The sequence below is a fragment of the Callorhinus ursinus genome, unplaced genomic scaffold (genome assembly GCF_003265705.2).
Source record: "Callorhinus ursinus isolate GAN/ISIS: 27379988/994484 unplaced genomic scaffold, GSC_fseal_2.0 scaffold33, whole genome shotgun sequence".
NCBI lineage: Eukaryota > Metazoa > Chordata > Mammalia > Carnivora > Otariidae > Callorhinus > Callorhinus ursinus.
Window position 1 is genome coordinate 4,086,783 of NW_027397095.1, and position 25,394 is coordinate 4,112,176.

The window sequence follows — 25,394 nt, forward strand, 5'->3', positions numbered from 1 at the left end:
CTTTTCTCCCAGAAGGTTTCAATTCATTTTAATTCAAGGACTTTCGTGCATTTTTCTTCCCCTCGATCGTATCTAATTTTGTTATCTTGCTTCTGTAGTAGTCAACTGCAGAAATCCTGCTCAGTGTGAGCCAGTAAACGGGTCCTCAGGTTTTATCTAAATCAGCTACATGTTTTAGTTTCATGTGGTTCCAATTAAAAGCTTAAGCACTAGATCTCAGAGTTGTTTTTTTCTCTCTCCATGCTACCAAACTTGAATTCCAGGAGTCTAGAGCATGTGTCTGGTTAAATTCTACTTCCCAAAGAAAGTAAGCGTCACAGCTAGCCTAGCAGTCTCAGTTACCTTTCCTTGGAGTACCACAAAATTTCTGTTCTTCTGGGGACTCTGTATTACCCAGCCCATATTTGTGATGCAGTACTGGAAACCTTATTGCTGTGGAAGAAAGGACTGCTGTGCTCAAAGCAATGTGTTGAAGAGGGGAAATCACATCAAAGCAAATCATGATAGTATAAAACTATTTTCATTCTATTGTTAGCCATGATGGGAAGTACATGTGCTCAGTAAACCTAAGAATGGGTGTTCCATTTCTGCATCTATTGTCTGCCTTCTCCACTTAGGTTAGTGGTTCTCAGATTTGGTATCTATAAGCTTCACTGGGTTACCTTTAAAAAATCAGATTTCTGGGCTGCAGGGTTTGATTAAGTAGGTCTGTAATGAAGCTCAGGAATTTGCATTTTTTTATCAGGCATCCCTGTGTCCAGGGAGCACATTTGGAAAACATTGACTGAGACTCATTCTCCTTCATTGTTCTAGCCAAAGTTTTCACTTCTCTTGGTTTCCAATATCCTTCCGTCCCTCCCCACACCTGTCATTATTCCCTTTTTAAAAGTTTGATCAATTAATTAACAAGGACTGCATCCTATCAGCTTATGGAAATAGAGGTGCAATATGTGTAAATTTACATAAATATAAGAAATACCACTTGGTTCTAACCTGTAAGGTACTGATTAGAATGCAGCAAGGCCAAGAGATATTAGTGTGGCCAGAGTAGTTGCATTCAGTGAAAGCTGACTGGGATCTTGAAAGATGAACAGGTTGTATGGTGATTAACATAACATAATAAAGTAAAATAAAATTTTTTTAAAGATTTTATTTATTTATTTGACAGAGAGAGAGGGAGATAGAGAGAGAGAGAGCACAAGCGGGGGAGCGGCAGGCAGGCAGAGGGAGAAGGAGAAGCAGGCTCTCTGCTGAGCAAGAAGCCCGATGCGGGGCTCCATCCCAGAACCCTGGGATCATGACCTGAGCCAAAGGCAGCCGTTTAACCGACTGAGCCACCCAGGTGCCCCATAAAATAAAATTTTTAAAAAAAGATGAAGGTTTGGATGAGGAGAGTAAGAAAGTATCTTGATGTGGAGGCAGGAGAGGAGAAGGAACAGGGCTCAGAGAGAGAAATAAAGATGCTGGGTATAGGGGGATAAAAGATTGAGTGGACAAGATGGATCCAGATTATGGGGAACCATGAATGCCAAGGTTACATTTACCATAATAGACAACATGGCACTATAAGCATGTCTCAGTCATGGCACTAGTATGATAAAAGCAACATGAATTATATATTTTAGGAAATAAATTTTGGAGAAAGAGAGACCTGCCAGAGACTTTTATAGGAATTTAGATATAAAATGATGAAGCCCAGGACTAGAGTGAAGGTAACAGGAACTGAGATAAAATAGTAAAATAAAAGGATGTAACAGAAAATATGAGATTAAAGATGCTAGGAGTCACTTCAGAAGAATAACTACAGTCTTTGGCGCCAGATTGGATATAGATGATGAAGAAAAAGCAAGAACCTGAGATGAGGCTAGGTTTTCTAGTCTGGGAGATTGGAGGGTCAGTGGTCATATTAGTTCTCTAGGGCTACTGCAATAAAGTACCACGGACTGAGCAGCTTAAACAACAGAAGTTTATTGCCTCACAGTTCTGGAAGCCAGAACTCTGAGATTAAGGTGTCATCAGGGTGCATTCCTCTTGAGGGCTGTGAGGGAGAATCTGTTCCATGCCTCTCTCCTAGCTTCTCATGGTTTGTTGGCAATCTTCGACACTTGTTGGCCTGTAGATGCATCACCCCAGTCTCTGCGTTCATGTTTACATGACATTCTCCCTGTTTGCATGTCTGTGTCCAAATTTCTCCTTTCTATAAGTATGCTAGTCGTATAAGTCCATAAGCCCACCTGAATGACCTCATTTTAATTTGATTACCTCTGTAAAGAACCTATTTCCAAATAAGGTCACATAATGAGGGCTTCAACATAAAGTTTTTTTGGGGGGGGTGTTACAAATTAAACACATACTAGTAACATTGACAGAAATGGACTGGTGCACGGGACTAATTTGTAGAGTATGAGATCAGTTTCAGACAGTAGGTAGTTAGGAAATAGATATAAAGGATTTATATTCAAATCAGTGTTCAAGAAAGTAGAAGGAATAGAAGATGGTAGTACAGAGCTGTTGGCTGAAGCTTGGAGGATATGAGTAAATGATTGTGAAAGACAAGTGAGAGAAAGAACAGCAAAGGGTTAAATACAGAACTTTGGTGGCTACCCACAGTAAGGGAGAAGGAAAGAAAGAGGAGTTTGCAGAGCAGTTAGAAAAAGAACAGTCTAGGAGCACCTGGGTGGCTCAGTCGGTTAAGCATTGGACTCTCAGGTCATGATCTCAGGGTCCTGGGATCGAGCCCTGTGTCAGGCTCCACACTCAGTGGGGAGTCTGCTTGAGGATTCTCTGCCCTTCCCCCCACCCCCTCTCTAAATAAATAAATAAACAAATAAGTAAACCTTTTTTTTAAAAAAAAAGGGGGGGAAAGAGCAGCTTAAGAGGCTGGAAGAAAACTAGAAAAACAAGAAGAATTTATAGAAGTAGGAATAATCAACATTATCAGATAATACAAAGAAGAAAGGAATCAAGGACAGCATTGAGCAAGAACTATTTTAGTAGGGTGATAGAGATAGGGGCCAGAACATATGGCATTAAGGAGAGAAGGTGGACAAAATCCACAGGCCAAAAAGTTGGGCAAAAGCAAAGGCAGGCATTATATATGGCAACTAGAATGGGTGACAAAGTTAAAAGTTAAGTTGTTGTTTGTTGTTCAATAGAGGGGAAGGAGGCCATGGAGAGAGTGAGGTTGAAGATGCTTGAGAGTGAAAGAGTACTTATGGGTAATTATGGAAGTAGAATCCTGGAGAAGAATGGAAAGTGATCCAAACTCAGCTGGAGTTTTCTTCAGAGAGGGGAGAACCCTCTTCCTCTGAGACAAGAGAAATGAAGCTAAAAGTATGTATGCATTCCATGCTTCTCCATATACCCAGAGATTGGTCAACCATTGATTAGGGAAATGCTTTGGAAATGAGACCATGAGGAGACAGGAGCAGACCTGGAATAAATACCCTGGGCAGGATGGAAGGAAGAAATCAGTAAGAGGTAAGAGACCCACCAGCAAGGACCAACATGAGTCTGTATTGACCAGGACTGCCCAGCTCTGCAACTTCCTATAAGAGTCCTCTGCAGCCCAGGATAAGGTGCAGACAAAGTTGAGCCGAGTGACCATGAGCTAGGAATTGACATGGTAAGACTGGCCAAAGGTTTTCAGGAGGGTGAAGGAATATAGAGTACTAAGGAATTTGCAGTGGAATCTGTTTAGCCAGAAAATAGTTAATGGACTGGCTGAAGTTGGCCACTCCAAGAGATTTAAGGTCCCAGCAAAGAAAGAGAGCAGTGTCTCAGGGTGATGAGGGGCAGTGAGGTAACTGACAGATGAAGATACTGTTTGAGAGGTGAATTTAGAGATCTCAGAGGAGAAACAGCGAAGTCCCTGGTACATCCATACTGGTAGAAGCCTCACTGGAGTAATAACCTGCAGAGGTAAGGAAAGCAAGGCTTTGGGAGGTCAGGGAACTCACTTAAAAATTTCCCTGAACTGGTCTGCAACCACTCATATCATCTCCCTCTCTCTTTCAACTTTGTTCTTTTTGGCTTTTTCTCTTTGTGAATCGCTCCAGCTCAGATATTTTTTAGGACCCTTGAGAGGAATGTTGCACATTTTCCCTTCTATAATTTGGTAACATTTGTTACACATCTTCCTTCAATAATTTGGTGCATCTCTTGTAATGCAGCTTTGTGAGGGTGGCCAACCCCCTGAATTTGCTTCCATTAAAATTTTTGTTGTGGGGCACCTGGTTGGCTCAGTCATTAAGCGTCTGCCTTTGGCTCAGGTCATGATCCCAGGGTCCTGGGATCGAGCCCCACATCGGGCTCCCTGCTCAGTGGAGAGCCTGCTTCTCCCTCTCCCACTCCCCCTGCTTGAGTTCCCTCTCTCGCTGTCTCTCTCTGTCAAATAAATAAATAAAATCTTTAAAAAAAAAATTTTGTTTTCTTTGTACCACCGAAGAAACTTAGGCATTAATTTTTTAATGGCACAAAATCCTTTTAGATCTTTTGTCATAGAAAAACATATCTGGGATTTTGCTCTGAGTAGCTTCTCTAAAAAGAGGCATTCACAGCTACCTTCGTACTTTCATATTGCCATGATGAACTGGCAGCCTTCAGATCTGAGGAGCCATCCCCATAAAGAGAAATGTTTTTCCCACATAGGAAATAGTCAAAACGGAGCAGCTGAGAACTAATGACGGCAAGATATGAATAAATTCACTGTACTATGCTCTTTAGTATCAGGACTGATGGATTCACCTACTCAAACATATTATTAAAAGGTAGTATTGAACTTTTCAACGTTCTGGCAATGTACAAAGAACTCCAACTTCAGAAATGGGCCCAATTAATATTAAGTCTGTGAAAGTAAAGACTTGGTGTCCTCATTAAAATGACAAAAACCCTCATTTCAGGGAGTGGGAAATATACATTTCGTAAGTAAGGTGCCCTGGTGGCATTAGAGGAGATCACATTCTCTTTTACTTAGTGACAGGTCCAAACTGAGGAGATTATTATCTGTTCGCACTTGGCTGCAGGAATCTATCTCTGCTCATCAGCATGCCCTTTCCCCCCAGGAGAGAAGTAGTCTCTCCTCCTCATTTGCTCAGAGGGAAAATATTTTCACATTTAAACTGGAGACTATGCCTCTAACCACTCTCCTAGATCTCTGCCCTTTTCCACGTTTCTCCACATGACTCATAAGACAAGAGCATAATCACTAGCCTGCAGTACAAGAAGAAACAAAAGAGGAAGATGAAATATCACTATTTAGTATTGAGCCATATGCCTTGCCAGAAGACAAACATGCAAACCAAAGCAGAAATGAATAACTGTCTATCTGTAGCAGTCACTTGATTTACAGAGGAACCTCTGTGTTATTCACCGGAACTCCAGCTCGAGATGCTATCCCTTGGTACTGACCCAACAAGCAAATCAAATAATTTCTTCCCGTTTGGCAGATAGCTCATTTCCCTTCTGCCATACACTTTCCTATATACAGTCATCTTCACTTTTAGCATCTTCTTTTAGTGCTGTGATTGTGAGGAATGCTGCCTGTCCGACGACAGGTATCCCAGCTGCTGGGAGAGATGGCAAGGATAGATGGTATTTACAGTGCTGGGACTTCAGCTCTCTGTTTAACAGCTTTCTCTTCAAAGACACAAAAGCTTTATGATTACAGCAAAAACTAAAATACAGAATAAAACCAAACATACAATGAATGTGTCATGCCAAAGGTTTTTGTAATTTCTTTTAAAAACTAAAATACAATGTTCAAACTGCCGTATCAGGATAATTGCATAGCCATTCACAGAAAACAAGAGAACATGTAATAGGAAGGATTGCCACTCTCTAATTTGGATAGACAATCTGATTACATCAGCCTGCATTGGTACCTGATTGTTTCAGGAAAACCCTCAGGTTGAAAGCGCAGAATTAAACCCCACCCCCCACCCCGCAAAGCAGCTTTCTTTTAGGAATGGGGTGTTTTCTCCCTCAGAATATGGTTTTCTTCTATATATTTCATCTTTGTAAAGCACAACTTCTTTCCATTTATTGTAGAGAATGAATCTTGTCTTTGAAATACCTTTAGAGAACTCTTCTTCCACCATTTATAGCTAATAATCTTGAAGATTTGATTTCCATTACTTTTGTTTACTTTCTTCTACCCGAAGTCCCCCCCCATAAGTAGCTGAAAAAAATTCACCCTTTGACAAGTTGCCTTTTAACATTCTTATACATTTAATATACAGGTTTGTAATTTTGATCCATTTTGCTAACATCTCTTTTCTGGGCTTTATGCTGTGTTAGGAATCAAAAAAGGAATAAACTACAAATGTTTCCATTAATTTGGACTGTGAACCACAGAGATTAGTGGAATCTCATTTTTTACCATTATCATAAGCCTGGTACAGGGAAGGTACTCAGTGTTTGTTGAATGAATGAAAATCCTCTGATTAAATATTTTATAATAGCTTTTCTGATTTTTGGCCTTGAAAAATGTGCCATAACCATAAATAAAGCTAACCAAGTTTTCCTCTTGTGTCTTAGGGAGTTTTTTAATTAATAAATTAATTTTTTAGAGAAGTCTTAGATTTACAACAATATTGAACAAGAAGTAAAGAGTTTCCAAGTACCCCTGTCTCCACACACATATAAAGTCCCCCACCACTACTGACATCCTGCACCACAGGGGTACGTTGTTTATAATCAGCGAATACATCATTATCACCCAAAGTTCATAGTTTTCATTAGAGTTCACTCTTGGTGTACATTCTGTGAGTTTGGACAAATGTTTAAAATGTATGTATCTACCATTATAGTATCATACAGAATAGTTCCACTGCCCTAAAAATCCTCTGTGCTCTGCCTATTCATTCTTCCCTCCCTCCTAACCCCTGGCAACCAGGTTAGGGTTGTTGTTTTTTTTTTTTATATTTTTACTGACTCCATTGTTTTGCCTTTTCAGAATGCCCTATAGTTGGAATCATACAGTTATGTAGCCTTTTCAGTTACCTTCTTTCACTTAGTAATATGCATTTACATTTCCTCCAGGTCTTTCCATGGCTTGATCACTCATTCCTTTTTAGCACTGAATAATATTCCATTTCTGGATGTACCACAGTTTATTTACCCATTAATCTACTAAAGAACATTGTAGTTGTTTCCAAGTTGGGGCAATTATAAAATTGGCAGAAGAAATCTGCTATAAAATCCGTGTGCATATTTTTGTGGGGACATAAGTTTTCAGTTCACTTGGGTAAATATGAGGGAGCATGATTGCTGGATTATATGGTAAGAGTATGTTTAGTTTTATAAGAAATTGCCATAGTATCTTCCAAAGTGCCAGTAACATTTTGCATTCCCACCAGCAATGAAGGAGAATTTCTGTTTGCTCCACGTCCTTGCCAGCACTTGGTGTTGTCATTGTTTTGGATTTTGGCCATTCTAATAGGTGTGTAGTGGTATCTCATTGTCTTTTAATTTGTAATTCCCTAATGATGTATGACATATGATGATGCTTACTTGCCATTGATATATCTTTGGTGAGGTGTCTTTTCAGGTCTAATTTTTTGGCATTTATCCTGTTTGATTTCTCTAAACTTCCTGGATCTGTGGTTTGGTGTCTGATAATAATTTGGGGGGAAAGTTCAGCCATTGTTGCTTCACCTATTGCTTCTGTTCCTTTCTCTCTTTCTTTCCGTTCTAATATTCTTATGACATGTATCTTTTGTGGTTGTCCCATAGTTCTTGGATATTCTGCTTGGGGTTTTTTTTTATGCTTTTTTGTCTTTGCTTTTCAGGTTAGGCAGTTTCTATTGTCATACCCTCAAGCTCAGAGATTCTTCTCTCAGCCATGTCAAGTCTTTTAATAAGCCCATCCAAGGCATTTTTCAGTTCTGTTACAGTAGTATTTTTTATCTCTGGCATATCTATTTGATTCTTCCTTAGAACTTCCATCTCTCTGTTTATTCATCTGTTCTTTCATGGTATCTACTTTTCCCATTAAAGCTCTTAGCATACTAATCACAGCTGTTTTATATTCCTGGTCTGATAATTCCAACATTCATGCCATATCTGACTCTTGTTCTGATCCCCATTCAGTCTCTTTAAACTGTGTTTGTTTGTTTACCTTTTAGTACGCCTTGTAATCTTTTGTTGAAATCTGGACATGATGTGCTGGGTGAAAAGAACTCCAGTAAACAGGACTTCAGTGGTGTGGTAGTTAAGTGTGGGGGAGCATTCTCTAGTCCTGTGATTAGGTCTCAGTCTTTTAGTGAGCATTTACCTCTGGACTGTGATTTCACAAGTGTTTCTCAGTTTTTTCTGAGAAAAAACTTACTTGGGGCAGGATGGCTGGGGGGAGCTATACTTGGGTATTTCCCTTCTCCAGGTCAATTAGACTCTGGTAATACCCTAGCAGGTTAGGCTCTGGTAAAATAGTGTCTTCTGATGGCAGGCCTTGTTGAGAAGAACAGAGTGCTCTGGTGTATTTCAAAATGGTTTCTTTTCCCCTCCCCATGATGGAAGCACAAGGGGATTTTTCTCCAATATTCACTGTAAGGACACGGTTGTGCTCCTAGAGATAAAACGCACAAAGGATAGAGACTTCACTATGAGTGGGTCCCTCTGTACTTTTTAAATCTCAGACTTGTCCACACTGAGCCTCCAGCAATTAGCCAATTACAATTTAGATTTTTTTACTTGCCACCAGTTCCTGTGGAGCTTACTGCTCATAGGTTTCTGGTCTGGTAAGTTGTGATTCTCTGCATTCTCCTGTCTCTCCAGTTTCAGGGGCAGCAGTTTGCCCTGTGACCTCACTTCTCTTATGGATCTAAGATGAGTTGTTGATTTTTTCAGTTTATTCAGCTTTTTATTTGTTGTTAGGATGGAGTGGTGACTTCTAAACTCCTTACACACTAGACCAGAAACCAGAAGTCTTGTGTCTTAATTTTTACATTTACCTTTCCTCTGTAGGACAGTAAACGTTACATTTTTAAAAACAACTGCCCTGCACAATTATCGTGTGGACAGTCGTCAGTTCAAGACAATTAGCCCTACACTTTATCATTACAGAGCTCTTATCATTTGCTGCCTTCCAAATAAAAGTGACCAATGTTAGCTGGGAATATCTGAGTTATATTTGGGGTGACAGATATGAAGCGTGATGATGACTTCAGGGTGTTGGAATCCTGCGTTCCTTTACACAAATGGTTCTGTGTGCTTTTGTGTCCATCTCTTGCTGCCATGGCCACCTCAAACCTAAAGTTGCTCAAGAGACTTTCTATACATGTCAATTAAAAACTACCAAGTTTTCATGATACTAAGGTGAACCACAAAGAGTATGGATAGATGGATGTTTGACTTTATATTGATTGCTTAGCCTTAGTATCACAGGCAGAAGCTCTGAAGGAAGAAAATGACAGCCTCCGTTGGCAGCTCGATGCCTATCGGAATGAGGTAGAATTGCTCAAGCAAGAACAAGGCAAAGCCCCCAGAGAAGACGACCCAAACAAGGAACAGCAGCTGAAACTCCTGCAGCAAGCCCTGCAAGGAATGCAACAGGTAAAGGCCCTTTGGTTTTCTGAGCTTTTAGGAAAGCTAGCATCAGCTCCTCAACTGGAAAAAGGTCCCATGCCAGCAAAGAGAATAGCAAACCTCTTATTTTCTTGATATTCTGTCCTCTGGCATAGACTAGGAAGGAATTATGTTATGGTTAATGAAATATTCTGGCCAGTACAGAGGTAGCAGTTTTCAAAGGATGTACATTCAGTGAAAAATACTTGACAGTAAAACTACACCGAACATAATCTAATCTTTTCTTTCTGCTTCAGAAGGTGCTTTGGGATCTGGACAGGGCCTCGGGGACTTTATGAAGAACCTCACTTCTTACTTAGATATGAAAAAGTAGTATCTACTTGATCCAGTGCTGGACCATACAGCCTGTTAGGAGAAATGGCAGGAATCCTACCCTGGCTTTTTCAGTATCAATGCTTTGGGCACATAATATCAATTTGCTTTTATTTTGTTTTGTTTTCACAGTCATTTATGTGAATGAGTTTACCTGCACATTATTCCAAGTATAAAAAGTAAAGTAAATAGGTGCATCCAACTGTAATTGCATTCAAATACAACAGTGTGTATGAGATGTTCAATGTCTAGATGTTTTATGTAACCATCACCACAGTGAGCCTACAATTTAAAAGAAAAAGATATCACCATCTGTTTCATCATAATAAAGGAGTAGTATTTTTGAGTAAGGGTACTATCCTCTTCTATCTTGCCAGATGACCAGCCATTTTCCTTATAATTTAAATTGAGCAATAATTTTTTTAATTGTATGCCTTGAAATTATCTAGGGCAAAGCTTATTGTTGGCCATAAATCACAAATTGTGAACAAGGAGTCTCTTCTGGCACTAAGAGCCCTGTGTTCCTATTACTTCTGCTACCACTGTCTTTCTGTGTGACAAGCAATATCACATCGATATTTCACCTTTCCTATTAGCAAAATGTGTGAAGTAATGCTTACCTTCCTTTTACTGTCACTATGGAATTTAATTAGAACATGTAAATTATATCTGAGATCTTTCCACCAAAAAAATGTATCTCTTCAGCTAGACTTCAAAGAATTTTGACAACATATATTGTATTGTGTGTCTTTTAGCTCTTCCAGTGGTCTTTTGCAAGCCTCTGAAAAGCAAAACTTTGGAAACATTTTTTGTTGCTTTTCTCTCTTACCTTGATTTTTAAACCATTCCACAGAAGGACAGTTCTGCTACTGAAATACAATTTAAAGATGATGAACTTTTTTTTTCTTCATTTCATCACTTCAGAGACTTCTGAGAAAATTAGGTCTCTACATCCTGACAAATTAATTTTGCTCCTTTTGATTACTTTTTATTGGAAAATAGCCTTGTAAACAAGATAAAGGGTCTCCCATCTTCTCCCAAAAAGAAGTATAGTCTAACAGTGGTTAAGTGCATGGACTGTGGTGTTGACCCAACCTGGGTTTAAATCCCTACTCTGCCACTTACTATCTGAATGACCTAAGGCAAAGCACTAAACCTCTGTAAGCCTCAGGATTATGCATAGGGTTACTTGAGGTTTATATGAGATCACACATATGAAACCTTATCCACAATGTGTGACACATGTTAGATGCTAAATAAGTAATATTTTTGTAATCGTTAATGATGATGAATCCAGTTCCTTGCCTACTGATGTGGAAACAAACATTTGTAAAATGTTTTCCTCACAGAAATTGAACTTGGCTTGGAAAACGGCTATTTGAAAGAATGCTTTATAACATTAAGTTCTATGCAGCAATCAAGATATTGTCCACATGGGATTAGCACTATACCCTATCCTTACCCCTGGCTGGAATAGAAAAGTTAAGTGATTAGATCAGTTAATTTCTCAGATGCTTTCTAAAATATGAACAAATCCTAAGGAAGTTCTTAAGAACTAGATAAAATAACTTTAAGTGAAAAAGTACCTTGATTTTCCCTTTGGTATCTCTGCACGGAGAAATGATTGTGTAGGCTGGGAGAAAGTGAGGCAGGCCAGCCTACTGTCCAAATTCAGCCAGGGTTTTTAAATGAATTGTGGCTCCTCAAGACTTGATTGTCTTTGGTCTGTCTTGTAGCATCTACTCAAAGTCCAAGAGGAATACAAAAGGAAAGAAGCTGAACTTGAAAAAGTCAAGGATGACAAGTTGCAGGTGGAAAAAATGTTGGAAAATCTTAAAGAAAAGGTATATCAGTCCTCTGTGAACCCTTGCCCTTCCCCCCACCCTTTGCAGTGGCAGTGAAAAATGCCCTGCAAGTTCCTGCAGTAGGAATCACTGTGGAATGCTTGGCTGAATGGGGATTAAAAGCCCCTTCTCTGGGGTAATTCTTGAATCAGGGGCTCTGCCTTTAGTTGTGAATCCTTGGCATATCTAAGGATTCTGGAGAGTGTACTTTTCAATGAATACAAAGTTAGTCCATCCCTAAAATTCCTCAGTCTTTCCCTCTTGGAGAAGACCAGCGTGTACACCTCATTCCTGCTTCATCTTGCCAAGCAAATAGCAACATAGAAAATGCAGGTGAAAAAAATAGAGAGAAAATGCGGGTGACACAGAGTACCCTTAATAAAGTGTTTCATTAAAGGAAGAAACACAAGTACAACCAGAACATGGGCTTTTCTTTGCAGACACTCCATCTAGTGTAATAATGAGCAGCTGCAGGTGAAATAGTCAAAACCCAAAGGGGAGAAAACATGTGGAAAGTAAATAAAAAGAAAGAATATTCTAAGGCTTGAAGATTGCAGCATGGAAGGGCAAGATGGGACTTTGCAGCAATAAGAGCCACCAGTGAGGGCCTCTTAGGGAGTCTCCTAATCTGGATAGGTTAATGAGTCACAAGCATGAATCAGGTGCCCAGTCTACTTAAGGTATGTAAAGTCTACCCGTGGTGTCTCCCAGCCGTACCTCCCTAATCGTCTGTATGCCTGAACATTCAACTGAAGCAATCCTCTGAAAAGGAAGACCCATTGACTGTAAGTGCCTGATTTTAATGTCTCAGAAGGAAGAGATTAGGAGCTCAGACCAAGAGCCAGAAATCAACAATGCTATCGTTAGACAAGAGCTTGGGCTCTTTATCTCTGGCACTCAGCTCAGGAAGATGCAATGCATACAGGCCCTGGGTATGTTTGCCAGCATAGTGACTTCCCCCAGAGTGCCATTAAGAACTGGCAGCCTTGGTGTAGTTGAAACAAATGATTGAAAGTGTTTTCTTCTGGAGGCCATTTGCAATATGCTTTTAATTCTTCCACTTCATAAAACCAGCTCACTTTCCACTTTTGTGGGTGCTTTTAAAGAAATGAGCACAATCCCAGAGAAATTCATTTATCAAGCATTTAATTGAAAAGTGCCAAAGCTGCTCTGTGTAGTAGGAATTTCCCTATACTTTCAGAGCTGCTAAAATGTCTCAGAGCTGCTACATAGCTGTTTTGCTTCTTGCGTAAAATGCAATAGACATGAGGTTATGCTAATGACGTTATGCTTAGATTCGTTCTTTAGGATTGACATCACAAATTAATTTAAGGGCATTTTTAGTGTAAGGGCATTTTTGGCACTTTAAATTTCATTGAAAGAAGCAAGAGATCAAATGGCACAGAAGAAACTTAATGTATTGTGCCTTAGTCAGTTTTTCATGCTGAACCTGAATATACCATGAAGTGGCAGCTAAAGAGGATAAGGAAGGAGAGCCAACTGATAATCGGGAAAATGTGAGTCAGAATGTTTTTTTCCTGTAACTGTAAGCAAAGCTTCTTTCAGAAAAAGTCATGACAGTTCATTATAAACTGATATTCTCTCGGAATCTGATTTGTGACCGAATATTTCAGCCTGACACAATTAGGTTAGGAAGCAAAGTACCATTATGTTAGACTGCAAAAATAATTCCAGGTTGAAAGGAAGGCAATAAGTTTTGGTGAGGAGAGATCTCTTTTGTTTTTGTTTGGGTTTCTTGACAGTAAACTGTAGTGTGAGTTATTGTCAGTGTTTTGCAATATAACAATGTGACTTCTGTCTGTCTTACTGCAGAAAGAGCTGGCTCTTTGAATCTGCCAGTAAAATTCAAGGTGATAAACATCTCTTCAATATGCCTTCTAATTTTTTAAATGCCAGCTATAATAAAACTGAAGTCAGGTTTCAGTAAGGCTACATTTCTATTCAAGATGGCTAAAACTTCTCAGGATGCCTTTCCATTTTGAGTCAACCCCAATCTGTTAAATTCTCGCACTTAAGAAATGGCTTACTGGATCATTTAATGTTTTAAGGGCATTAGAAGGAGATCTACAACCCATGGCTTAGAAGTGAGCCAGTATTTTGAATCAAACTTGGCATGATGGTTACTGCCTGAATTGGATTCTAAAGGCCAAAGATTGAGTAGGTCATCAAGAAAGGCTTCCCTTCTGACTATAGCCAGGATGCCTGTAAATCCACAAAACAACATGTCTTGCAGGATAGACCATTCATTTCATTCAGGGCAACATCCTGGAAGCTTTAAAGTCATCTTTAAAGAAAACAGGACACCTGTCTGTGCTGAGGGCTTGCAGAAGGGAAGAGTGACAAAGCATTTGAATCAGCCATGAGATGCCCCTGCCAGGAGCATTTCCCCAGCATTTTCTTTTCTAATAGCAGTAAGACTGGAAGCAATGATTCCTTTTATTCCTTCTTTTCAAGACTCTTCCTTCACATTTGTAATACAGAAAAGATGTTCTCAGTGCCCAAAGAGAGAAAGAAAGATCCATGGAAGGCCTGGATGTATTTTTCAGTTTGATTGCTGGTCATGAATTTCCCCTGAGTGTCTCTTACGAAACATACCTGCTATACTCAGAAAGAGAGAACTTTCAACAACAAAGAAGGCCACTGAGTAATATTTTGGTCATGGTCATTTCTTTTTTTTTTTTTTAAAGATTTTATTTATTTATTAGAGAGAATGAGAGATAGAGAGCACGAGAGGGAAGAGGGTCAGAGGGAGAAGCAGACTCCCTGCTGAGCAGGGAGCCCGATGTGGGACTCGATCCCGGGACTCCAGGATCATGACCTGAGCCGAAGGCAGTCGCTTAACCAACTGAGCCACCCAGGCGCCCGGTCATGGTCATTTCTTGATATGAAGTCAGGAATATCCTAACTGATAATGTCCTTATCAGGGAGAAGAAAGAGCTGATAGTCAATAATTGGAAGCTCTAATTTTTAGTTCAAAAGCCAACAGTTGATTATTTGGGAGTTTGGGAGTAGATTAGCTACATTGTAGATTCTGCACTCAGAGATGGGACCTGCCTTTAGCAGAGTGTGGACCTAAAATTGAAAAGAACAATCCTTTTGGCAGTGGATGACCTGGCGTGAAATCTAGGCTCTACCACGTCCTAGAAATGTGATCTAAGGCAATTTACCTAATTTACCTGAGCCTCACTTTCCTCATTTGTAGAATGGAGATAACACATACCTAACAGTGCCTGGCACCTAGTAGGCAGTAAATGTTGGGTCTGGTTCCCCAGATTACCTCTATAGAGTCAAGAATGATGAAGGTGGGGGGGGGGGGGAAACCTGGCAAAGATGAATGTCTAAATTTTTCTGTGTTTTGGAGCCATATAAGGAAGTTTGGGATGATCTGTGATGTTTTTGCATAAATTAATGCTATTTTCTCTCCCATTCAGTCATCAAAATTGTACGCTATTGCTTTTGGGGTACTACGTTAAAAAGTTCCCTGTTGCGTACTCGAATCCAAGTCTGTTATGCAGTAAGGTGAACTGACCCAGGAAGCATATTTTTCCCACAGGAAAGCTGTGCTACTAGACTGTGTACATCGAGCCAGGACAGTGACTATCCTCTTGAGAAGACCCTGAACAGCAGTCCTATCAAATCTGAACGTGAAGCACTGCTCGTGGGTAAGGAACACACACATATAATATATTGACTATGGTGGAGGGGGGAAGAGTTTCACCTAAGATGAATATACCCGCCAGGCATTTATGAAGCATGACAATGCATGAATAAGTATAGACTTCACAGAAATGGTAACAGCAGCTCCCAATTCTCCTCTAGCTCCTATGGTTGCTGCCACATCAAATGTGTGGTTGTAAGCACAGGAGAGGGTCTGCTGGAGAAATACGTTGTACATTTTTTAAAACTCTATGTGAGGATAGTGGAGCCCTCTCACTCCCACTCAAGGTTATAGTGAGGATACTGTTTGGCAGAGAGCTTTCCCAGATGAGCCTCTGGAGGAAGTGTCTGCCTCTCTGAAATTTTTTTCCAGGTTGCTGGCAGTAACTCAGGAGGCTGTCTGTGGTGTGTGACACTGGTGGACTTAGATGAGATAAATGCTAGAATTGCTCTCAATATATAAAAATCATCCACAGAGACAAGATAGAACACATGGTTGAGGAGTCAGACAGAACTGGTTTCCCGTTTGACCCTACTATTTCCTTCCTGAGCTTCAGTTCCTCCATCTGCACAATGGGCAGAATGATATTACCTGTCTCAAAGGGCAGCTGCAAGTATTAAATAAGATAATTCATCTGAATCCCTTAGCACAGTGTGCAACCCATAGGAAGCCCTCAGTAAAATGAGAACTGTTTTGCACTTACAGTATTCTGCACAAATGTTTGTTGACTTGATATTCCATTTGGAGAACAGTGGCAGATTGAGGTCCTAAAATATTCAGTCATTTCCAAGGGGCTGATACTGGACCTCAACAGATAATCCCAGCTGCCTTCTAGGAAGCTGAACCCCACAGCAGCCCCACCCCAATCTCAGAAGTTCTCCACACTGATTGGCTTCTGCATATTTTGAAGATTTATCTGCCTTCTTTGGTAATGGATATTGTAGTCAGATTTAACACTTTGATATGTTAATAAAGATACACAAGAGGATCTGCCATTGAGTCTTAAAGAAAAGTGACAACTTATTTCCATTTTACAACTCAAAGTTCTTTAACAAATTGGCATGGCAACAGGGAGACCTGTCAGAGAAGAGCTGGGGGTAGAAGGAAGCCTCTGTGAATGGGTAGTTCTAGAAACAAAGATTCTTAAGATAAGTGTTTCTTGTTTTGTTTTTAAAGAATGTAGTGACAGAGAGAATGACAGAGAGAAAGGAAAATCTATTTTTTAAATTGGTTCTTCGGGTATGAACCCACAGAAACTGCTTAGTGTTTTGAAACCTAAGGATTTATTTCTCGGCATTTGACAGATAGCCTATCTTGGCCGTAGCACCTAGAATTCCTTTGGACATGAACTGTCTTCTTTAGAATTTAAGTTTCTCAGCTTGAGTCAGTGTATAGCAATTCAATTTACTTCGTCATTTAAGAATCACATAGTGTTATAAGTAATAGCATCCATTTCGAACAGACTTTGAACGCTACCATCAGCTCCTCCCAGATCCCCCAGCCCACCTCCTTGCCCTCTGATATTTGGAGGATTTTCACAAAGAACTGATTTGAACTTCAAGCTACAACTCAAACTTGTGATATTCTTTATCAGTCACTTGAAGGAATAGACAAGTTGTAGTCTATAAACCAAATCAAATTTAGCTTTTATTTCCTGGCAGTTCTCGGCAAATTCAATTCTGGGTCTATTTGATGTACTTAAGATCTTATGAAAGGGGAGGAATTCAAAAAAAAAAATCTAAAGAAAGAAATAGTAGGCCTTTGAACAATTTAAGATCTACCTGTTGCCAGAGAAAGAAGTATTAGAACAATTAACCTGATGTCCAGAACAATCAAGGCAGTATGTATAGCTGCCAATCACCCCATAGTTAAACTGAGTAAAAATTGTGCCCATTCCCAGAGGCTGTAAACTTCTATAAAAAAATGTGTTACTTGAAGAGATTTAGAGCTCTAAGCACAAACAAATGCTAGTGACCACTTGAGTGAGTGAAATGTTTGGCTTTTCTTTACAGAGCTACTCACAGAGTAAAACCAAATATAATCAGCAGATTCTCTTGTGAGAGGCATGAAGTGAATCAGGCAAAGTACCTGATTTGTACTTTTACCACAACAGCAAGACATTATTAATGCATAAGAAGCTCACGTCCAATTTAAAGACTGTGCAGAAGAACTGCAAAAGGCCAGCACGATCCAAATTCATTATAAAATTCTAAATTCACTGTGAAATGTAGAACTCAAATGGTCTTTAGTCATCATAAATGATGGGAGTGACTCCTCCAATGCCAGTGTTTCTATATGGGGTACAGTGTAGTGAGAGGCAGTATATGCAGTGGGTTGTTTTACAGATTAAATGAATAAAATGTATATAAACTTAGAATAGTGCCCAGTATGTAGTATGTGGTACATGTAAGTTAGCTCTCATTTCAAAGAATATAATGCTCGAGTGTAACCTCCATCGTATTGTCACTGTAGGGATTATTTCCACATTTCTTCATGTCCACCCATTTGGAGCAAGCATTGAATACATCTGTTCCTACTTGCACCGTCTAGATAATAAGGTACGTGGGGTGCTGAAACGGGCATGCAAAGGGACGGAGGGTACTTTCTTCAAGCATAAGTAAGTCGTTAGTAATCGCTCTAAGGAAATTTCCCTCACCTAGTCTCACTGCAATGCAGTGCAGAGCTTCTCTCTTGCAAGTAGGATGACCGTCCGCTTCCGTTTGCCTGGTACTGAGGGGTTTCCTAGGACTCGCGACTTCCAGTGCCAGAACCAGGAAGTTTTGGGCAAACCTGAATGAGTTGGCCACCCTCCTTCCAAGATACGTCTGAGAAGAATTTTCCTCCTTTCTTTTAATTTCTATCTAAGCTGTAAATGACCCACTATCTCTCACCAGTCATACTTTTGTACCGGGCCTTTAGCCATTAGCAAACGTTAATGTTCAAAACTGGAAGTCTTACTCCAGCCATCACTGTCACCACTGCCATTACCTATGTTGAAATGATCAAGGCAAGAGCAAAAACAAAACAGAGGAAACAGTAAGTCTGTGACATGGACTCAACTTCTGCTCCCAGCTGATCTCATGCATCACTTCCTTCCTGGGATGCTGTTCTATGAGGGACCTCACAAAGCCTCAGGGGCAAGAGTAAGTATTAGTTCCCTAGAAAGTCAAGGATGCCTCAAAGAAGCAGGAGGGGACTCTTGACTCCTCAGAGTAAATAAACTCAGGATAGATTTATTTCAGAAGCTGCATTCAGTTACATGTGCTTGTGGATTGTATTCACTATTTCACAGGACCTGGGGCTCTTGAGACGTGGCCACTGAAATGCAGATTCCTGATAGTTGGATGTCCAAAATGTTAAGCCATTTAAGCATATGTCCTCTTAACAGAGGCACTTGCCCATGTGGGCATCCGGCTGCGGTGAGACATCCTTCTCATGGCATTTGTTTTAGTTCGAGCCAGCACGCCCCTCTCATTGAGCTCTGAAAGTGATACCATTCCGCAATTAAAGAGCCCATTTGGCAGCAAAGGGAGGGATCGAATGTGAGCAGCAGGACCAAGTGGTAGGTTGAAGTGGTATAAAACTGGACTTTGTGTCAGTAAAAATGATCTGGCCCTTTTTTCAAAAATTGTAAAAAAAAAATACATACATTTTATGTTAAAAATGTAAGCAAGATAGAAAGACAGTGAAGGGAAAGTGAAAGTGACCCAGCCCCACCCTTCCAGGATCATCACTGTTAACAGTTTGGCATATCTTCTTTCAGACCATTTTCCATACATATGCTGCACCTATATTATATGTATACATCTGTAAACATTGTATATTTATGGTTTTTATTTTTTTTTAAAGATTTTATTTATTTATTTGAGAGAGAGAGAGAGAACGAGAGAGAGAGCACATGAGAGGGGGGAGGGTCAAGGGAGAAGCAGACTCCCTGTCGAGCAGGGAGCCTGATGCGGGACTCGATCCAGGGACTCCAGGATCATGACCTGAGCCGAAGGCAGTCGCTTAACCAACTGAGCCACCCAGGCGCCCTATTTATGGTTTTTAGAATGGAATTCAACTCTATATGATACCCTGCAATGTGCGTCTTTTACTTAACTGGCTACCATCTACTACTAGCAGTAGGAAGAAAGCATGACCTCACTCCTACTCTCAGCCCATTTTGTCCTGAGCAGCTTCCTGCCAGAGTAGTGACAGGGCCTCCCAAAGAGAGCCTGCAATGATGCCAACAGAATTGGCGGAGGGGTCCCTCCCTCCAGCTTCAGGAACATTCAGTGTGGCGGCAACTGAGGGTTTCTCTCAGGATCCCCTAGTGCTCCTCAGTTGAGCGCTAGTCCCCAGGTTCACAGTTAGGAAGGTTGCTACTCATGTCAAGATGACCACCTGAAACAAGTCCTAAAGGGGTCCACAGATTTTTGTTTTTATGTTGGGGGGTGTGTCTGTGTGTGTGTGTGAAATGGGGAGAGGGAGACGATGCACAGAAGTAGAAATACAGGGCATTCCTTATTTCTGTCATTTTTCCTTTGTAAAGCAACACATGTATGAAGAGTTCTGCCCTGCCTCCCTCCCCTCCCAAAAGGCTTTGCAGCTTCAGTAGGCCTGTGCACTGGCGCAGTGGCACCGACCAGCTGTCATTCAGCTGGCTATGAACCCAAGCCTGTCCACACAACTGACACTAGCTCTTTTCATTAGAAAGCTCAGTGGTGATCAATCCCCAAAACGTCATGCTAAGTGAAAGAAACTAGTCACAAAAGACTATATATATCGTATGATTGCACATATATAAAATTTCCAGAAAATTCAAAACCACAGCAAAAAAATCGGAGTCAGGGATTGGGAGGAACGATTGACTACAAAGGGGCGTGAAGGAACCTTCTGTGGTTGATGGAATGTTCTAAAACTAAATAGTGAGAGTTGCCCAACTGTATAAATGTACTAAAATTCATTAAACTCTACACATAGAGTAGGTGAATTTGTTGTAAGTAAATTATTACCTACATACAGCAATTACAAAACCCGTACAAGGGAAGCCCAGGGGACTCGTCTGCAGGGTAGAACTGCTTCTGAGTGGAGCTCCTCTCTCTGGCCCGCAGATCTGCACCAGCGATGTGGAGTGTCTCATGGGCCGGCTGCAGCACACCTTCAGGCAGGAAATGACCGGGGTCGGAGCCAGTCTGGAGAAGAGGTGGAAGTTCTGCGGCTTCGAGGGCCTGAAACTGACCTGAATGCTGCGGCCTCACAGCCTGGGCTCCTGCAGAGAAATGTGCGGTGGACACGCCGAGAAAGCGATTTGTATTCTCAATGGTTTTCAAGTGGGAAGTGCTTTAAATTTGCCAGGTCGTTCCCGGAATATCTTTTGAGTTAAAATAAGGATCCTAGAGCAGCACCTCGAGCTACAGGCCCTAAAAAGACACAGACTCAGACCCTCAAGCGCTGTAACTTGCTCCCTTTCTGTCAGTGGCTTGTCTCTCTTATTAGTGATATTGAAAAAGGCCTGAGGCTAAAGAGTATTTGGGGTGTTTTCAGTGTCTGTACTACTGTCGTAGAGTTTGGTATTTTTTTAAACACTGTTAATTGAAATGTTTTGATGATTTGTATGTGATTTGTGTTTCAAAACTTCTCTTCACATTAATGTGAACTGACACAGTCTTTCCAACCCCCAGTAAGCCAGTAAATGAATAACACAGCGTCTTCTAGAAGGCGCCTGACCAGGCTCTCCCCTTTTAAAAGACAAAGCATGGTTTGTGGCTTTTTGCAAGATTACTGTGAACCAAAAGTTGACAAATGTTCCGAAGTTATTTTCTCTAATATATCAGATTAAAAACATCTAGATGTATTCTCAGAAGGCAAGTGTCCAGTATGACTGGCATGTGTATGTGCTATTCAGAATCACCTTGTAAATAGTCTGCTTTTAAAGGAGGGCATGTTTAGTTTTCTATGAATTAAAACACACGTGTGCGCATGTGCACATGCACGTACACACACGTTAGCAGAAGGGATTCGTTCTAATATGCCTTCCCTCTGGCCTTCTTACAAAGTCTGTTGGTCCCTTTTCTTCTGCCATCAGCGTGTTGAATTGCAAACCGTGTACTACTGTAAATACTATGTTCACTTCAAGCTGAATGTTTGCAAACAGTTGATACGAGTATTAGTAGAAAACTCCTGGTAATGAATGAGCCCGGGTTTGTGAGGCTTCCTGCAAATAGCTCAGCTCCGCCTGGAGCGCCGATGGCCGGGGGCACCTCCAGTTCTACGGTGCCCACCCAGCAGGTTGCAATGGCAGAGTGTACGTGGACCAGTCAGGAAGTCCTGCTTGATGGAAACGAAAGAGAAAGGGTGAGGATTTGGGGCTAATATCCTGAGGCACAGATGATCTTTTCTTCTGTGGTGTTGCTGGTGCTTGTAGTAACACAAGCATGCCCTCCCTTGAGTCTTGATTCAGAATAAAAGAATGTACTAAGTAAGCAAAGCCAATGAAGAGTGTTTCAGGAAAATACTTTGTAAATGAGATGTCCGTAGTGTGTTCAAAGTTGTATTTTTCAAAGATAAATATTTCTTTTTTATACTTCAGTTTGGTGTTCTGTTTTGAATTACTTGCTCTCTGATCCTTTAGTGAATCATCTCGATTTCTTCTTTGGAGTACCAGGATGTTGAAAGAAGATGCTAAACCTTCGCCTTGACAACTAGAAAGAGGGCCCCACAGCAGCTCAGTCACGCGTAAAGCTGGCTTCCCCCTGAAGCACCCAGCTGTGGCACACGCAGGGAACTGGGGTTATTTTCACTCGAGCCTCCTCCCTGTCATCAGCGCCATAGAAGCCTTTGATTCGTCAATCTCAGAGGTCCTGGAATGCCTTATTTTAATAATATCTCTGAAATCAAGGGAAATTTGCCACTTACCAATTATTTCTTATTTAAATAAGCTAAATGCCATGACGTTTTAAAACAACAAATTTTAAAAGCAACAACTGTTACACCCAGGCCCCTTGCTGTCCTTCACTTAATCTACTTGTGCTATAAATGGTCTCTTCCTATTATTCCTGCCCATTTAGTCCAGGTGTACTCCTCCCAGCCTGCTTGAATACACTGGTTGTGAAGGTTAAGTTTATGTGTCAAGTTGGCTAGGCTATAGTGCCCAGTTGCTTAATCAAACACCAGTCTAGACGTTGCTGTGAAGGTATGTTTGAAAAAATATCATTAACATTGAAACTGGTAGACTTTGAATTGAAGCAGATTGTCCTCCATAATGTGGCTGGGACTCATCTAATCCATTAAAGACCTGAAGTCCTCTGAGGAGAGAGGAATTGTGCCTCCAGATTGCCTTTGGATTCACGACTGTAGCATTAACACCTGCCAGAATTTCCAGACTGCTGGCTGGCCCCACAAATTTCAAATTTTCCAGCCCCCACAATCACATGACCCAATTCCTTAAAATAAATCTGTGTATGTGTGTGTGTGTGTGTGTGTGTACACATCCCACTGGTTCTGTTTCTTTGGAGAACCCTGACTGCTATGCTAGTCCAGAATTGTGTCATAATACGTAAAAATAAAATCCATTTGCATTATATTACATAATCAAATTGCAGCACATGCCAGCTCACAATTCTTTCCATCCATCATAGAAATATACTAATGAAGCTATTTTGCCTTACAAATGCTCAGTGCTATTTATTCTAATTATTGTTCTGTTATTCTGCCCAAATTTTGAACTGTTTTGTTATTTTTAGGAGCTCCAATAGTTATAGATTCCAGATAATAATGAATAGAAGCATTTTTTAATTTTACAAATGGTTGTTTTCTCTCTCTTCCTAGTCTGTCTGACATCTCTAGTTCTGGTTCTTTAATATTACCAAGTTGCTTGTTAAATGTCCTCAGTGAAAATGAAATAGTTTTCGGAGCAAACTAAGCACTTAACTATGTTCTACTTAATTGGGCCCAAAACTCTATGTTGTTCATAGAATGCAGAATAAACTATATCCCTTGAAAATACAGCATAGATGTACAAGACCTTTGACTCACCTGCTGGAACTGGGTAAGCCCTTGGGATTCTTAGCTGTCTTAGTCTCTCAAATAGACCCAGATTCACTATTCACCACAATTGCTACCATCTGCTGAGCACCTATTATGCTATCCTGCTGCCTACAGTCACTTCTTGCCTGTGTGTCAAGTTACACGGACACAATGAGAGCTTCAATTTCCTTATGGGTAAATTTAAGGAGAAATAGTACCTGAGAGTGGTGGTAGCGTCATCAAGATAGCACGTGCAAATTGCCCAGCCAGTGCCTGGACCATAATGAGTTCACAATAAAGAGTTATGATTATGATTATTATTATGATTCAGCCAAAAGTAATTATAAGCTATGACCTTACCCTCACTTTAAGAAAAATGCTTTTGTGTTCACACCCAGAACTGTGGCGCTACATCATGTTGTGGGGCCTCAAGAAGGGAAACTTAGCTGTTCAAAGGTATTCCAAACATTTATTCAGGCCCAGGCACCCTGCCAGGCATTATGGAGTACAAAAGGAGTATGCCTGGTGCTTGCCCTCAAGGATCTAGAAGAGTAGGCTTTAACATACTGGACTTAAATCCTTCACCCTGTAGCCAAGACCATAAAAGCTCAGCATGAAAAATATTCAGTGTTGACCAACTGTCAATGGTGTGAATAGGTGGTAATGATGGCTCACTCTTGAGACCTGAATTATTCTCTGTGCCCCAATGCACCCCCCCCCGTACCAGTCCCAGAGTGTAAATTCTAGGAGAGAATGGTTCTCATTTATCTTGTTCACTATCATATCCCCAAACCTGGTGCATTGTAGGCAATAAATGTTTGTTAAATGAGTATTTGTGTAACACTCTATACAAACTACATTCATATGCACTAATAATAAAAGCTAACATTGATTAGTGATTCCTACTTACCAGTGATGTGTGTGTGTGTGTGTGTGTGTGTGTGTCTATCTATCTATCTAGAGAGGGAGAGAGAGAGTTATTCATTTTTACTACAACTGTGAATGGTAGGTAATATTATCTTAGGTTTTATCTGAGACTCTGAGATGTAATGCAACTTGCTTAAGTTTCTGAGAGGCAAAGATGAAATTTGAATTTTAGTCTGTCCAACCACAAACTTAAAACTTCCTACTGCTCCAATATGTTATTTATCCTTCATATCAACCTAATTGGTATTACCATAAGCCCCACATTATTCATTCACATGCCATTTAGAGCACCTGATATGTACAACTCTTGGTCTTAGAAATTCAAAGGGGAACAAAACATGACCTCTTCCTTCAAGAGTTTACACTCTGGTGGGGATGCCTGCTAAATGACATGGTCACATACAAAGTGCCACAGGGAAACATTGTGGAAGGCTTCACTAACAAGAAGAACTATGGTAAGAGGAGAAAACAGGCTCAGACAGGTTAAATTACTTGTCCAAGGTACATAGTGGAGATAAAGCCCAGGATTTGAACCCAAATCTGTCTGGCATCAATTCATTCTTTTTCTATTATACCACGGGGCCCAAGGTCACATCTAACAATGTTACTGAACCTCTCTGAGTCTTTAGTTTTCATCTATAAAGTGGAAATCTAAGCATATTTCCCTGAAAGTGTCATTCATAAGGCTTTGCTCAATGTAAAGTGCCCAGTACTAATCCTGCCTGGCAAAATCAGTGTTCAAAAAATAGCTATAATTATTATTCAACTAATAATAATATTAATGCTTTGATGGCAGCAGAGCTACCTTTCTAGTGTCAGAAATCCCATAGGGCCACAGGGTAACTTAAGAATGGGACCCGTTGGGATACAAAATCAGTGCATAGAAGTATGTTGCATTTCTATACACTAATAATGAAGCAGCAGAAAGAGAAATTAAGAAAGCAATCCCACTTATAATTGTACCAAAATAATAAAATGCCTAGGAATAAACTTAACCAAAGAGGTGAAAGCCCTGTACTCTGAAAACTATTAAACAC

General features: G+C 40.5%; 1 protein-coding gene across 16 annotated transcripts in view; it reads left to right on the plus strand.

Annotated features, from left to right (window-relative positions):
- ENOX2 (ecto-NOX disulfide-thiol exchanger 2) overlaps positions 1-21,993 on the plus strand; it is a 279,817-nt gene extending 257,824 nt beyond the window's left edge. For 14 of the 16 annotated variants that reach the window (XM_073879139.1, XM_073879138.1, XM_025852567.2 and 11 more), the window contains 5 exons: positions 9,371-9,552; positions 11,634-11,741; positions 15,316-15,424; positions 17,893-17,978; positions 20,517-21,993. In XM_073879139.1, the coding sequence (XP_073735240.1) occupies positions 9,371-9,552; positions 11,634-11,741; positions 15,316-15,424; positions 17,893-17,978; positions 20,517-20,648 (617 nt within the window). In that variant the 3' untranslated portion in view covers positions 20,649-21,993. The remainder of the gene's footprint in view (positions 1-9,370; positions 9,553-11,633; positions 11,742-15,315; positions 15,425-17,892; positions 17,979-20,516) is intronic. The other 2 variants (XM_073879143.1, XM_073879136.1) reach the window with 1 other exon arrangement.
- The last annotated feature ends 3,401 nt before the right edge of the window (positions 21,994-25,394 follow it).